At 45.7% G+C, this 15047-nt stretch overlaps 3 protein-coding genes across 4 annotated transcripts; 2 read left to right on the top strand and 1 right to left on the bottom strand.

Annotated features, from left to right (window-relative positions):
- The first annotated feature begins 103 nt into the window (after nt 1-103).
- Nucleotides 104-2595, top strand: cldn35 (claudin 35). The gene is made up of 2 exons (XM_029845519.1): nt 104-1828; nt 1860-2595. The coding sequence occupies exon 2, from the start codon at nt 1906-1908 to the stop codon at nt 2593-2595; it is 690 nt and encodes a 229-aa protein (XP_029701379.1). The 5' UTR covers nt 104-1828; nt 1860-1905.
- Nucleotides 2596-2643: 48 nt separating this feature from the next.
- airim (AFG2 interacting ribosome maturation factor) lies at nt 2644-4174 on the bottom strand. Its single transcript, XM_003969210.3, has 4 exons — nt 3795-4174; nt 3529-3708; nt 3329-3447; nt 2644-2978 (listed from the first exon to the last, which is right to left on the bottom strand). Exons 1-4 carry the CDS (start codon nt 4061-4063, stop codon nt 2941-2943), a joined length of 606 nt encoding a protein of 201 aa, XP_003969259.1. The 5' UTR covers nt 4064-4174; the 3' UTR covers nt 2644-2940.
- Nucleotides 4175-4201: 27 nt separating this feature from the next.
- Nucleotides 4202-7442, top strand: cdca8 (cell division cycle associated 8). 2 transcript variants are annotated; one of them, XM_011609275.2, is made up of 11 exons: nt 4202-4353; nt 5244-5340; nt 5504-5632; nt 5773-5813; nt 5880-5955; nt 6026-6093; nt 6174-6256; nt 6329-6427; nt 6511-6640; nt 6728-6814; nt 6909-7442. In XM_011609275.2, the coding sequence occupies exons 2-11, from the start codon at nt 5250-5252 to the stop codon at nt 6942-6944; spliced, it is 840 nt and encodes a 279-aa protein (XP_011607577.1). In that variant the 5' UTR covers nt 4202-4353; nt 5244-5249; the 3' UTR covers nt 6945-7442. The 2 variants fall into 2 exon arrangements, with proteins under 2 accessions (XP_011607577.1, XP_011607578.1); XM_011609276.2 differs by having other exon boundaries at nt 6029-6093.
- Nucleotides 7443-15047: the final 7605 nt, after the last annotated feature.

Consider the following 15047-nt stretch of genomic DNA (forward strand, 5'->3'; position numbering starts at 1 on the left):
GCGTCATTCACCCAAAGCGGGTTTAGACCAGTACATGGTTGATCCATCGCTTAGGCTCGATGCATTTTAATAAACACGGTTGCATATAGAAAATAAGGCCATTATTTCTAACTGCAGATCCACCACATGAGAACCTGGAAGGATCCTGTAAATCCTGAATGTTCTGCATCATCAAGACTAAATATAATTGCAAAAACAAAAGGTGAGATTTAAGGACTGCAGTTGTTTAAGCAAGACAACAAGATTCGTATTCAGCTGCTTTCTTTCTACCTAAATTATGACCACGGAACTGTGAAGAACACGCCAAATACAAACCCAGTCAGACACTCGTTAGGCAGAAAGATACATCAACATTTTAATGAGGTCAGCTTGAGGAGATACTTTGAAAAATGCACAAATTATCCACATGGATACGAAACGGTGAAATCGGTTCCATTGCTTTTAGTACAAGTCCTCGTTGTGTTGATTTGCTTGACGTGTTCAGTCGCCATTGATATGTCACCTGCCTCCGCCTCCTATTGTTTCGTGTTGTCAAGGCCGCCGTTACCAGGGAGAGGAGGTAACGGAATAAAGGAAACCTGAACCACCGATTTTAACAGGCCTGATGTTCTATTCATCAGCGTAGCAAGGGTCAGTGTAAGGCAGGCTGGGCACGAGCACTCTGGGGCAGAATCTGAAGGCGAGCTGTCAGATCCTTCTGTTCTATCCAGGCTGTATTTACTTGCCCATCAAACTGGGAGGAACTAAATCACTCATGACCATTATAGATCTCTGATGGCTCTAAATTGTGAAAGGAAATGTGCAGTTTTTCCTTCACTGAAGGAAGAGTGAAAGCTAATTTTCCAAAAGCTCATTTAAAATACATGTGAGCTTGTGTGCACATGAGGCAACAGGGCCTAATCTTCATAGTGGGGGCTCCCCCCCTTCAACGTTGTGTGAAGTGATCCATGAGCTCTCCATCCTCTTCTGTCCTCCCCCCTCTTTTGTTGTCTCAGCCTCTTTCTTTCCTCCCCCACTCCGGGTTCAGAGCTGCTCGCACACATTCGAGCCTCCGCTGAACTGATGCTGCATTTGCCCACGATTCAGACTCTTATTGGACCCGAACTGGCCCGTCCGGGCTGTGTTTTGAGCAGAGAGGAAGCACGGTCGAGGTGGAGGGAGAGCCGAAGTGGCCTTGTTCAGGCTTGGACCTCGGTTCCCTTTCTTCTCAACACGGAGACGACTTTATGCCAACAGCAGTCACATCTGACTGGCTGATTTTCTCCACTAAACTGTAAAGTGTTGGACTGAACAGTGATTTAAATGCTGCTAAAAACCTGCTGGACACTTGTTGACTGCCACAGGATGTTTGATCCACTGGTTCCCCTACAGATCAACGGTGGATTGCTTCTTCAGAGGGAAATAAATAAATAAAGGAACCTTTCTGGGACAGGATGCGCCCATAGTGGCATCATTTTCCACGAGGCCACCTATCGGGTTCTAATCAGTGTGACCCATCTGGGTAAGCCTACACCGCGCTGAAATAGCTGGACTGGTCCCGGAACTACTTCCACCAGGAACCAGGAAAAGATCCATTTCAGCCACCTGACCTGAACCAGCCGCAGGTGGCTGCACAGCTATTGGACGCTCAATAATTCATCGACACAAGCCAGAGAGTGAAAAGCAGGAGAAAGTGCACCAGCGTCGGCTCTTTTTAGAGGTGGATGCAGTTTCAAGAGAAAGTGAGCAAAAACTCCAGTCTAAAACGGTAAGTTGCGGCAAAAAGAGGGTGGACGTTGAAGAAAATGAGTGATGTGAACATGGAATAAGGGGGAAGACAACAGGAAGGACAAACAATCGGGTTTAAAAGGGATAAACGCACAATTCTAGCTCTCTAAAGAGACTCTTGAAGACAACAGAACGGTCATGGTGAACACCGGCACACAGCTGATCAGCTTCACCTGCGCCGTGACGGGCTGGATTATGGCCATCGCCGTCACCGCGCTGCCGCAGTGGAAGGTCTCGGCCTTCATCGGCAGCAACATCTTGACCTCTGAGATCAAGTGGGAGGGCATCTGGATGAGCTGCATCTACCAGACCACCGGCCACATGCAGTGCAAGACCTACGACTCCATGCTGAGCCTCCCTCCGGATATCCAGGCGGCACGTGCGCTCATGTGCGTGGCCATCTTCATGGGCTGGCTCTCCTGCACCGTGTCCTGCTGTGGCATGAAATGCACCACCTGCGCCGGCGATGACCGCCGTGCCAAGGCGGCCATCGCTCTCTCAGGTGGGGTTCTTTTCATCCTCACCGGCCTGTGCGTGCTCATTCCCATTTCCTGGACCGCCAACACAGTCGTGCAGGACTTCTACAATCCCAACGTGCCCCCGATGCACAAACGGGAGCTGGGCCAGGCCGTGTATCTGGGGTGGGCCGCGGCCGTCATGCTGATGATCAGCGGAGCCGTGCTGAGCAGCACCTGCCCCCTCATCGAGAGGGGGGGCCGGTACCGCAGGGGCTACGTCGGCCGGAGCTTTGCTAATTCTCCAGCGTCGGCATCTGACTTCCCGAAACCCATCACATCGAACAGTCTGCCGCTAAAGGAGTACGTGTAAGCGGTTAAAGACGTTGGTTACTGTCCTCTCACATTATGAGCATAAATCTGTGATTCTCCGCTCTAGTCCAGTTTATTTCTGAATACTTTGTGTGCACAATGCAAAATAAAGAAAGTCTGGGAAAAGTGCGCACTCTCAAACTGTTTTTGGTTCTGATGTGGCCAAAACATCTAATCTAATCTAAGCTGTTGAAAGTCAGACAGCTTCAATCCACTACAAAATCACGTCCCAGAGGCTTTTTCTGAGGTGATGTGACGCTTCTGTTCACTCTTTCAAAGACTTCTTTCCTCCTGCGTCAACTGAAGTCAGACTCCCGGGATGGACGCCAGCGATTCGCAGCCACTTTTACTCCTCAATAAAGAACGAAACTTTGTCAAGTGCATCTGAAAGAGACCAGAGATTCATTATTCCACCAAAAATTATCAGAAGATGCAAATTAAAGTACTAGTAGCTTTCATTACCTTAAAAAAAATCATTCTAGGGTGACATATTTTTAGACTATATTTTTGATCGTCCACAGGTTACATATGTCAATTAGTCCATTTAGTGTGTTGATGATTTTAATAGATTTGTGTTTAGTGCATAAACAGAATTATGATGCACCACAAATAAATATTTGATCTTTCCTAATTTGGGTAAAGGTTATCTAACCAACTACAAGAATCTACGTTTGGACATTGTATCTAGTTTGTGCAACACTTGACAAGTCAGCATCCATTAAGTCAAATTTTACCGGTGATATTTTCTTCCATGCTGGGAGACTCCAGAGACTTCCATCTTTTGGGAGAAGACTCTAAAAGGGAGAGTTCGTCTGCTCTCAGAGTCTGCAGAAGAGCTTTTCTCCTCACAAATCTACACATGAGCTGAGGTTGAAATTAAAAAAGAAGCGTGCAGACACACACATCACAGGAGGAGGAGGAGGAGAAAGGATACTGTTGCCTATAATGGTGCTCGGCATCCTGCAGCCAGCCCATCATGTCGCAGATGGATGGAGCCATGGCTGATCGCTCCATCACTGTGCTGGCATCCAGACTGTCTCTGTTCTGCTCGTACAGCTGGAAGACTGCAGAGACCTGGTTACTGAAGGAGTCTCGAACAGACTGTAGAGAACACCTGAGGGAAAGCCACATGGCGAGATGAGAAATGCCTTCAACTTCAACCAGCATATTCCTGTATCAGGTGCAACATAAGTCACCTACATCTGCTCATTGAGTCTGACCAGCGCTGTGTCAACGGCATGTAAAAGCTTGAAACGTAGCCGATCCTCCAGGTCAGGGAAGACATTGAGCGGTGTGCTGGGAAGATGGAGGCTGGACAGAGCTCGCAGCTGCTCGGCCAGATTACCGACGGACGCGATCAGGGGGCTGCATTCGGCTAACACGCTCGCCCAAACTTTCTGGCTGCTTTCGAGCCTCTGAAAGCTTTTCCTCAGCGCTTGGTGGATTAAAGGGAGGGCAGGACTGGACATCGTCCTGACGGGCTAAAACCTAATGTAAAGCTAAAACCTTACGATCCGTTTGTAACGTAACATTGGTTGCGGAGATATCAAAACGTTTCCCACGATGTCTGAAATTACTTCCGTGTTCCTGACGTAAACACTGGCGATTCGCGTTCTGATTGGTCAACAACAGCCTTCCTCACTGGATGATCTGATTGGTCGAACTTGTCTCTGGCTCCGCCCCGCGCGAAGATTTGAAAACGGCTTTTTGAGGAGGTAGAGGAGAGTCCTGTCCCGAAGAAGTTCAAACATATAAGCAGGTACTTATATTTTTTTAAGCTATGCAGCTCAAAATATTTCAAAATGTAAATGTCTTCAGTATCAATACGAAAAATACACGTTTGAAAGAGTGGCAGCCCAGAAACGGAGCCGTCTCAGTCGTGCTAGCAGCTAGCTTGTTAGCAGTGGCTGTTAGCAGGAAATCAGTAGTTAGCTCGATTAGCAGCAAACGGAGTCGGTAGTTTATTTATCTATTGAATGTTGGTCTGTCGTTTTAACCTCGTACGACATCGTTTGTTTCTTTATTTTATACGGAGCACTCCCTAAAGTCTCAAAGGGAATTCCTAGGTAGCGAGGTCACAGCCATCGGCCATGTAGATTTTCGTCCTTTTCACGTCACCTAATGGACACCACAACACGATGTTTAAAATGCTTCTGGGATTAAAGATATACATTTAAAAATGAGAAAGAGGTCTGAGCTGGATATTAATGTGTTTTGTGAATGTGCTCTGTGGTGGACTTGTTTGACTAATAAATCATGGGATCAGAGCATTTAGTCATCCCAGTGGCTTTTATTAAATGTTGGGATTCAACGGTGTTTGGCACCTCCTGATCTGGGTGGGTTTTCATCTATTACAGGGAATAATCTCATCAAGTATCTTTATTAATGCTGGTTTGGGTTTAGACTCAAATCCAAGAGGTTTGGATGTCTGCTGTCATCCATTTAGATGCTGCTTGCTTTTACACATTTAGAGGCCAAAATAATTGATTCTGGGTATCCAACTGAAGAGACTCCTGCCACAATAAGCATATAAAAAGTATAAAAATGTTGTTGAGAATAACTCTGCTGGGTCAGAACCTGGGTCAGGAAATAAAGTTGATTTGGCTTGACCGGTCTGGCCGGAGCTGACCTCTTTATTTTGCTCTTCAGGCAGACATGGCTCCCAGGAAAAGGACCACCAGGCAGCACAAAGTGGATCCGAAGATGGCCAAGCTGGAGGCGTTCCTGCAGGACTTTGATTGTGAAGGTAAATTTGATTTGGTGCTGGTTCTGGGTGTGACTTGGATGGATGTTGCTTATTTATTACTCCTGCAAAAATGTTAGTGAGTTCTAATGATCGCTGCTCACCAGAGTTGTCACCATCTTTATTTAATATCAAGAATCACAACTTTAATTTGACTCTGTTTCAGTGGAGACCCGAGTTCGACTGATGAAAGAGAAGCTCAAACAGCTGCTGAAAGATGTGGACAACAGCTACGACATGGCGCTGTTGAAGATGCCCAAAGCCATCAGGCAGTCGTCCTGGTTGGAACACTACAGTAAGTGGACCAGAACCTTCACGCTCACCCAACGTTCATCGCCACGGTTACCTGCACACATCACCAAGCACTTCTACCCTTGTCATCAGTTCATACTCGTATCCCCCAATAATGCTGTTTTTGGGCTTCCCTCTCTCCAGAGTCTGAAAAGCCCAAATCTCCCCTGGTGGATAACACAAAGGTACGTTTCTGCTTCATCCAAAAGTTTTTTGCTCTCCAGAATATCTCAGCATGTTCTGTCTGACAGAGAGAGGAGGAGGCTGCTACTGTGGACAGTGTGATGGTGGAGGATCACGCAGTGCTGCTGAAATCTGTCAAGAAAAGTACGCTGGCACATTTGATCGCTTATAAACTTTGCATGTGAGGGATTTTATTCATCTTCTTTTCCCACAGCAGCAAAGAAAAATGGTGGCGCCAGATCCAGTTCAGACGACGAAAACGTCCCGAGAACGACCAGGAAGGTAACGTGTGACGGGGGATGGGGGACGGGGGACGGGGGACACCCTCCATGGATCAGGTGATGATGTGGTTTGGTGTTTAGGGGAGAACGACGAAGAAACCTCCGAGTACGTCGAAGCGGGCGAAGGCGCTGTCGGTCACCTCGCAGAACACCTCCATCAGACGGTCAGACTCCTTCACCGCTGCCGCTTATGTCTCAGTCACGATGTTCAGGCGTGACTCTAACTCTGGGTGCAGGTCCAACAGACGGCCCCTGGTCACACCAGCCAGGAACATGATGGATTCCTCTCTGATGATGGGGGCCACCCCACTTTTCACCCCCCGCTTTGACCCCAGGTCCTCACACCACTCCTGATTAATACCCATCTCATTATTTCTCTTCCAACCACTGAGGTTTTACATCAAATGTCATGTTTCAGGCTTCCCAAGACCCCCGCTGTGAGAGTTCCCCGTCACAAGGAACGGGTCTACAGCATTTCGGTCAACGGTTCTCCCATCGCCGGGGGAAACGAGGACATTGTCATCAACATCCCCAGCGGCAACGGAGAGGTGAGTGTGCGGAGAGGTGGGCTGTGTTAGGAGGGTGTGTGTGGATTACAGGCAGTACAGACCATAATAATATGTGTGGTTCCTCAGAGCCTCCAGCTGTTGGCCAGCCAGATCAACACGGTGGACCTGTCACAGCTGGACCAGACTGCTCTGAAGAGCATCCGGCTGCTGCAGGTATGTGGAGAAGATGTGAAGCTTCTTCACTGCTTCCACATCAACATCTACCTGTAGGCTTTAATCTCCATCTTCTTCATTATCTTTCTGACAGAATCACCTCTCGACCCTGTGTGGACAATCCGAGTGACCCAACCGTCTGCTGTTGTTTTGTACATTTTTAGGAGCGTCTGTCCTTATTTTTAAGATTTCATCATGTCAGAGTTCTGCTTCACTAGAGGTTGTTTTCCTGAGGGCCCCCAGCTCATGAGAGCTGACAACTGTATAAATGTTGAAGCTTCTATTACTTTATTGATGTAGGATAGTTAGCTTTATTTCCTCTACCTTTCCTTTTTTATGATTGTCTTCTGCTGCTTGTGTAGCTCAAGGTTTGGCCAAACATCTTTTAAATGCTGTTCCATCCTTTTTTCTCTTGCCAAAAACATTGAAAATCTGTAATGTTATCTGAGCAGCATTACGGACACATCTGAGTCCTGGAAAGGTTCAACTCTTCCGCTGCTGTTTTGTAAAGGCGCACATCATTTTTGTGTATTATTTTGTCAGTTGTTTATGGCCTTCAGGTGCATCTAAAAATTCATGTAAATAATTTCTCTTTGTGAAAATAAAGGATTTTGACCACAGCTCTAAATATGTGACTTTATTTATGTTAAAATCGATCGACTGTTGTGCTTGAATATTAGTCTGCACTTACGCCACCGGACCGCTGGGCGGCAGCATTGTGCCACAGACCTGGAGGAACCGGAACTAGTGTCACTTTAAAAGCCTTCCTCCATCACACACGTATTTGTAATAAATGGTCGTAATTCACTCTTGTTCACTTTGAGAAATACGCTTTGAAGCGTACTTTTAAAAATGATTACAGACATATAATTTGTTTTCAACATCACTCCCAAGACTACGTTTAGCTCGCTGGTTAAAAGTTTTAAACACCACTTTCTCCCAGTCGAACCACGGAGTCCATGCAGCATTAAAGTTATCACATCTGTTGCAGCACGTCCATTTAGGATTTTCTGTATTTTTATCCAGTGTAGTATGTTTAATGTTTATTATTTAGTGTCTGTATTGTTAGTAACTTATTTTCACGTTGCATTTAACAAATAGAATGATGCATGCAGAGAACATAATAAAGTTTTTCAGGAACAGAAGCTCAAAGTGATCCAAGTCTGAATGGGATTTGGATGTTTTATAGTTTGAGAGAGGCAGCACAATAAAAACTGACTTTACTGCTTCATCACGTCCCCCTGCTTTTGTCTTAGTAGCTACTTTATTTCATTAGTGAAATAAACAACCTTCTTTGTTTAGCTAACAGGATCCTTTTGTCCAAAGAAACGCTAGCAGGTCATGTGACATGTTGTTGGCAGGAAGTGGCAACCGTTTTACTACTGGCACACACGGCTGCACTCTGACCTTCAGGAACATCGTAATGTTGCCAATTAGATGCTTGTTAAGCTTCATTAGTCCTGATGAGCTCGTTAAGGGAATCCTCCTGGGAACCAACTGGGCCTCTCCTCAGAAACGGACACCATTAACTTCATCACCATCCCACTGGATTATCATGCATTGTATGCTAGTAGGTGACCCCCAGGGCTTTGGTTCAAACACGTCCTGGTCGTTTCCATCTGCATCAACGTACACCTTCAGTCATCTGCATTGTGTCTCCGTGGAGGTAAAAACCAAACTGTTACCCCAACAAACAGCAGATGTTGCGGTCAGCAGGCCGTGCAGTTCAGCTCCCCAGTTAGAAGAGGACAAAACCTTGCCCACCTGCTCTATATGTCATAGCTTCCTCCCAGTTTTGCCTCTGAGTGGGCTGGGTCCTCTTTTATTGTCCGGGTTGGAGGAAAATTGCCATTTTACACGGATGGCTTGGTTTTCAGTAAGCGCGCCGACAGTGGCGCAGTGACAGGTGCGGTACGGATGGGGCGGATTCCGAGGTCACAGAGCAACGCCGCTACATAAATCACCTGCCGAGGTGTTGAGGATGAGAGAGGAAGATGCCGCAGAGACGCATCAGCACTTTGCAGCCCCAAGCGGAGAGTTATTCCACCATATTCAAGAAAAAAAAGACAGCTAACTCTTAATGAAATATCAGTGCTTAAGGGGAGGCGTGGTGTTGCGTTACAGCCACCTTCACTCACTTAAAATCGTCAAACTCAAGAAAACATCAGGTAGTCCTAAAATGAACTGAGCCTCATAAATGCAACTGACAAACTGTCATTTTTCCGTTATTGGCTCCTAAACACGTGAAGGTCGTCATGATAAAATAATAATACTTGAGCTACATTTCTGAGTGATTCTGATTGGGGCGGATGAGTCTTCTGGATTCACATCAATCCTCTTTTTTATTTTACAACCTCAGAAGAGCGGGGGGGGGGGTGGTCCTTCTAGAAAAGGTCACATGACTCAGATGACCAGAGGCAACGGGACTCTTGACCAGATGAGACAAGTGGAGACGTTTGAGCAGAAACAAACGGCTCCCGTGTAAAAGTGCTTCCATCCCCTTCCATCAGAGGTCTTTCTTTGGTTCCTGTGATGCTGCTTTTTGGGTTGGAACCATAAATAAAGAGGGGCCATTGTTCCGTGAACACTCACTTGACCTTCTGTTCCATTGTCCCACAGAAAAGTCCATCCTGTAATCAATCCAGTCTCTCATCCTTTTCACCAGCTCACCCTTCACCACTCTTTCATCCCTAAATCTCTCCTCGCGAACGCGTGTGTGATGCATTCACCAGGTCTATTCACCCCCCCAAACTGCTGCAACCATCCGTAATTGAGCCCCCAAACCTGGGTCAGGTGCCAGATCTCTTACCAAGACGAATGAACCTGGCAGATGCATGTTTCTCTTGAAAAATGAATTCCCGGGCTTCGAGGTGTCCTATAAATCCCATCCGTCAAGCACCCCCGCTAATCGATTTATCCGCATGCCCACACCCCCGTCTGCTGCTGAAGTGCCACTGAGCCAGCCGGAGGTCGAGACTCATCTTTTGTTGTTTAGTCAGCAGAAAAAAGCCTGTCCTGTCCTGTCCTGTCCTGTCCTGTCCTGTCCTGTCCTGTCTGCCTCAGTGATGGAGCTCTACCCAAACACAAAATGACTGTCTGCAAGTCCTGAGAGGAGGAAGAGGAGGATGAAGATGATGAGGAAGAGGAGGAGGAGGGCGTGGTTGCATTCTGGGTATGTTTGTCTGGCTCATGCTGCCCAGAACATGTGCTGGGACCAGTATCAGGGTTCAAACCATTCCACGTCCTCCACGATCGAGCCAGAGCCGAAGATGCGTTAGGCCACGCCCTCATTTTCAGGACTGTTTCCAGGCAACATGATTGATGGAAAGACTCTTCTCCTTTGTTGTTTTTTGTACCAGTGGTGAAAACACATTTATTCTCAGCAGCTTCGTTCACCACCCTTATGTCCGTGCTCATTATTTTCTTCTGCTTTTTAGTAGTTTTGGTTCTTTCTTTTTAGTTTGTTTTATCTCCTGTTTAAGTTCATTGACTGTGGATGTGATATATCATTTGGCAACCAACAAGCCCCCCGGTTAATAGGTGTTAATGGATAAACAAATGTTATTAAGGGCTGAGCTGCTCTTCTCTTCCTTTATCCGTCCATCTCGGTAACGACGTGATCACGGACGGTGACAGATGCTCTTCATCAGTCTCACCCGGGTCAGATCGCCTTCCTCTCCATGTTTAGCTCGCTGGTTAACGGACCTCGTTAGTCTGGAATGTGTGTGAGGACACGGACGTGGAGTCCCGTGTGACAACATTTACTCGTTAGCTCTGAAGGCCGTGAGATCAGAGCTGCTGACATTTGTTTTTTCCTTCACTTGTGTTTTACAATGGCTCGATGAAAATAAAGGAGTTTGGAGTTGACCCTGGCTTGACCTGCATGACCTTGTGAAGGACAGAATAAAAACATATACCGTATTGGCCCGAATATAAGACGACCCTGATTATAAGACGACCCCCTCTTTTTCAAGACTCAAGTTTGAAAAAAGACTTTTTGAACACCAAATTTAATTTTTATACAGAAAATAATTACAGTACATCTGAAACAAATGATTATATCTTCGACCCACTTTTCTCCAGATTGTCGCTACATTTCTCTATTTTCTGTTATCTCTTCTCTTATTTTCTTCTCTTTTCTTTCTTACCGCTATTTTTTTATTTTTCTTCGTGCTACCGCTATTTTTATTTTTCTTCTTCGTGACAGGGGTTCGCTTTTCCCTGGGACGTTAAGTTCAGCATTCGCTTCAAATATATCTGGCGCCATCTAGCGTTGTGAATGGGTATAATGACTAGACCGCGAATGTAAGACGACCCCCACTTTTTCAGTCTTGTTTCAACGCAAAAAACACCGTCTTATATTCGGGCCAATACGGTAATCTATGACGGAACTCCGATGTGTGTATACGGCAGAGTGTTTGAGTGGCGGCAATAATGCGTTTGAATGTTGCCGTCTTCAAACCTCTCCCTCCCTCCGCGCATGCTAACCGGCTGCTCTTCTACATGACCCATGCAGTCGTTTGACCTTTGCCCCGATGTTCATTTGGATGCTGGACAGGGCTCCAGCAGGTGGAAAACAAGCGCTCCTTAACCGATTTGGAGGATTTGAGATGCAAATACAAGGAAGGAGGACAGAGCAGGCAAAAAAAAGTGAATCCTCAGCTCATTTACTATCTCCTTCAAAGAAATAAAAGTGACCATAAAATGAGCGATAGTGCTGGATTGCCTTTGAGAAATAATTAAAATCTCTTTGCAATGTGCTCCATCCCCCAGAAAAAAAGCCTTCTGTATGGTCTTCAATTGATGTTTGGTTTACCGGCTCCTCTGTAGAAAGCAGACCTTCAATAAAGTATATCACCCTATTTGTTAGAGTAATACAGCCCGGTGCGATCTTCAATTAGGTATAAATGACACAGCAAATTGGAAAATTAGGAGGAGAGGGAAGGATAATGTGCTCCAAAACAGGCTAAAAGCCAATTCATTAGGAGACCAGGAAGGAGACAATGGGTCTGTTTTTCTTCTGCGGCAGAAAATCCCACTTTTGGTTCAAATGTCCTGCTGGGTCCGGTCACACAGGAGGGGTTGAGACCCACGATGAGGTAAGAACGCAGCTTTTCAAATGAAAGGTCACATAAGTGGAGGAATGAGGAGGAAACCACTGAAATATGGACACGAACCACAACAACAACCTCTCCAAATATCAACATCTAGAACCCCACAAGCTGTGACTCTCATGGTGGCGTTGATTTATACAGCAGTACAATTAAACAATTAAAGCTAAATTGTACTATTGTTTAAATTATAAATGCGGAAATACACACACACACACACACACACACACACACACACACACACACACACACACACACACACACACACACACACACACACACACACACACAGTGTGTCTCCTCAGTGTTCTTTAACTTTATTCTAAAAAACAAGCAGAAGCATCACGACCTTCAGGTGAAAGAAGGGTTACGCAGAATTCTGCCAGATTCATTTGTGGTGCACAAATTTGCATAAAATGTGTTTGTAAGATTCAGAATCTTCTCTCATACATGAAGTAATCAGATTACTTGCATTGCATGTGTGATGTGAGCGTACGAGCATCAAGGTTGGCTAAGAGATAGTCTGGAAATCATTCACACCGCCCCCTAGTGGTCACCTGGATTGACATTTCGGGATATTTCACCATTTTCCCCTTTTATCAGGACCCCCCCCCCCCCCCCCAGTGTTATAGATAAACACAAGGAGGACACAAGACACACACACAAGATTTCATTTTCCTGTTTTTATTGAACAATTGGGAGATGACAGGAGAAAAGAGAGTTAAGGGAACAGTTCTGAGCCCATTACTGTCCAGATTCGGGGTTAACCTTTGCGAGCTGTGTGAAGCAACGTGACTTGCTGACCTACGGAACATGAGTCTGTTCCCAGTCTCCCCGGATCAGTGCCGCTCTTCTAGACATTTGGGTAGATGAATGTAGTATTTTCTAAAATGTTGATAAATGTTGTAGTCAAACTGTACTTAATTACTTGATTAGACAGATTTGTGGCTGTTCGTGAACCCTCAGGCAGACTTGATGGCCACTGTCGTGGTTGGACTGGAAAAATAAAACTTTCTCGGTGAGGAAATCACCAGGATTCAGGCGCGCTTGGCAACAGGAGCCGTGTCTGGGAGGAGGTGCGTACATGGACGGATGCACGGGTGTGAGGAGAGCAGGAGGTCTGACTGAAAGCAGGTGAGTGGAGACGCCTCGACGAGACGTGTCTGGTGTCAGAGTGGAACAGAGGTGGTAGGATGGCAGAAGTGTCACCCTGATTCATTTTCTCACTTCTGCAGGCTGAACCTCTGGTCAGAGCGATCCACCTTCTCATCACTTCTGTTCCTGCTTTCGGCCGCCAGAGCCTGAATTTGCTGGCTTGGCGTCTCTCAGTGGAGCTGTGGGATTTTTCTTGACCTCCTTCTGGTTTCCGAGAACCATTTCCTCTGAGGAAAAGAGCTTGATTAGACAAGAGGCTTTCAACAGATGGGCAAACTCTCCAAATTAGGTCACAAAAACTGCATCAAAGCCATTAAAATAATTTCAATGTTCTTCATCTTTGCATTTTTAACAGGAATCACAGTTTTTCTAATTCCCAACACGTCTCAGTGTTAATTTTACACCCTGCGACAGAGTGGTGTGTAGCAAAGTTCTAAATAATGTAAAAATAAACCTTTCTTAGGTCCATCAGCACAAATTGCATCCTGGTGGAGGGTTTTCTCTCTTAGCTGAAGCCATAAAATCCTAAACAACATTTAGTAAACGTCTTTTTCTCTACTGGCCTGCTCTCTTCTGGTGGAGGAGCTGACACGAGCGCTCCGCCAGGACCGACCAGGAACCACCAGGAACCACTTCTGTCAGCATCTGCAACCAGAAGAGCTGAGGAATCCCCGGAGAACCCACAACCTTCTCCAGCTGCACCTTAAGGTGATGGCGTCAGAGTCACTGGTGACTTTTGAACCGTGTCTTCAGCTCTAATGTGGTTTGACCATGAGTAGAACCCCTCTTCCTCTGAGCCGGCTGTGTGGTCAGTTTGGTAACTGTCAGCCACCACAGAACAGTGGTTCTTCCTTTAACAGGAAGAAACCTTGAACAGGACCCAAGTTTAAGGGTTATTGTTGGAGAGATAAAGGAGAAGAAACTGTAGAGACGTGAGAAAAGACAGACAGGAGAGGGACAGAAAAATACATCATGCATGCAAATACATTAGAAATGGTTTCTTATGATATATTTAGATCTATATTTATACACAGACAGGAAACTATGAACAATCTGAGTCCTGGCTGCGTAAGAAAGCTGCTCAGCGGTTCAGAATTCTCAGGCCCGAGTCCCTCTTGTCTCCCCTTTATTAACCAGTCAAAGCAGCACAAATAAAATAACTCGAGGGATCAATTTGTCTCCATTTGTTGTCTCTTTTAATTGAATGCTTTGGTGAGTGAGGTGATTAAAGGATTCGGGGTTTCTACACACACATCGATACACACAGATGCAGCAATGGTCTCATTTTACACAAGAGGAAAGAATAAAATTCTCATGATTATTGTTGTTTTTATTCTTGATGTTTTTTTGCATCCTTGTGTCATTGGAATAAAGTCCACTGGAAACTAGAATGAAGAGATTTTTTACACTAATTTAGAACAAAGCGCTGAATGAAGGTCATAAAAACAACTGCATTCATAGAAGGACAAAGACTGAGCGAAAGAGAGGACGCACCATAATCTCAAGAGTCACTGCATCTGATGGTAAATGCTGAAGCTGTCTTCATCTGCTCTTCTTTTAAAAATGATGAAGTGAAATGAGCTCAGCTGTTGTTTCTCCGTGCAGTTATTTCTTTAACCACCACATTGAGACTGACTCCGGTATCATAACGCTGCATGTAAATACTGCTGGAGTCCTTGTTTTTAACCAGCTGGGCATTTAGACTGGGCGAGGAACCTGAAGAACCTGGAGGAAACCCCACAAGCAAAGAGAGAAAATGGAAAGACTGAAGAACTAAGAAAATGAATGTGGGCTGTCTGCCTCCAGATGGGAGCAGCATGAGAATGTAGCAGCTGCAACTAGAATTGATGCCTCAAAAGTGTGTTTAATTGCACTTTTTCAAGTCGCCACATTAGTCTGCACATTTGCATTCAGGCTGTTGTGCCTTCAGGTTCCAGGAAGTTAAAATGGCTGCTGGTCGCTCACTG

This window comes from Takifugu rubripes, chromosome 12, assembly GCF_901000725.2.
Source record: "Takifugu rubripes chromosome 12, fTakRub1.2, whole genome shotgun sequence".
NCBI lineage: Eukaryota > Metazoa > Chordata > Actinopteri > Tetraodontiformes > Tetraodontidae > Takifugu > Takifugu rubripes.

Bases quoted from the DNA above. Each gene is read 5' to 3' on its own strand.
- airim (XM_003969210.3), bottom strand. From the start codon at position 4,063: ATGTCCAGTCCTGCCCTCCCTTTAATCCACCAAGCGCTGAGGAAAAGC. The intron at 3,448-3,528 runs GTATCCTTTCTC...GCTCATGTGTAG, and splicing joins GAGCACCATTATAGGCAACA to ATTTGTGAGGAGAAAAGCTC. The intron at 2,979-3,328 runs GTAAAATTTGAC...GGTCTCTTTCAG, and splicing joins CATGGAAGAAAATATCACCG to ATGCACTTGACAAAGTTTCG.
- cdca8 (XM_011609275.2), top strand. From the start codon at position 5,250: ATGGCTCCCAGGAAAAGGACCACCAGGCAGCACAAAGTGGATCCGAAG. The intron at 5,341-5,503 runs GTAAATTTGATT...ACTCTGTTTCAG, and splicing joins GCAGGACTTTGATTGTGAAG to TGGAGACCCGAGTTCGACTG. The intron at 5,814-5,879 runs GTACGTTTCTGC...TCTGTCTGACAG, and splicing joins CCCTGGTGGATAACACAAAG to AGAGAGGAGGAGGCTGCTAC.
- cldn35 (XM_029845519.1), top strand. From the start codon at position 1,906: ATGGTGAACACCGGCACACAGCTGATCAGCTTCACCTGCGCCGTGACG.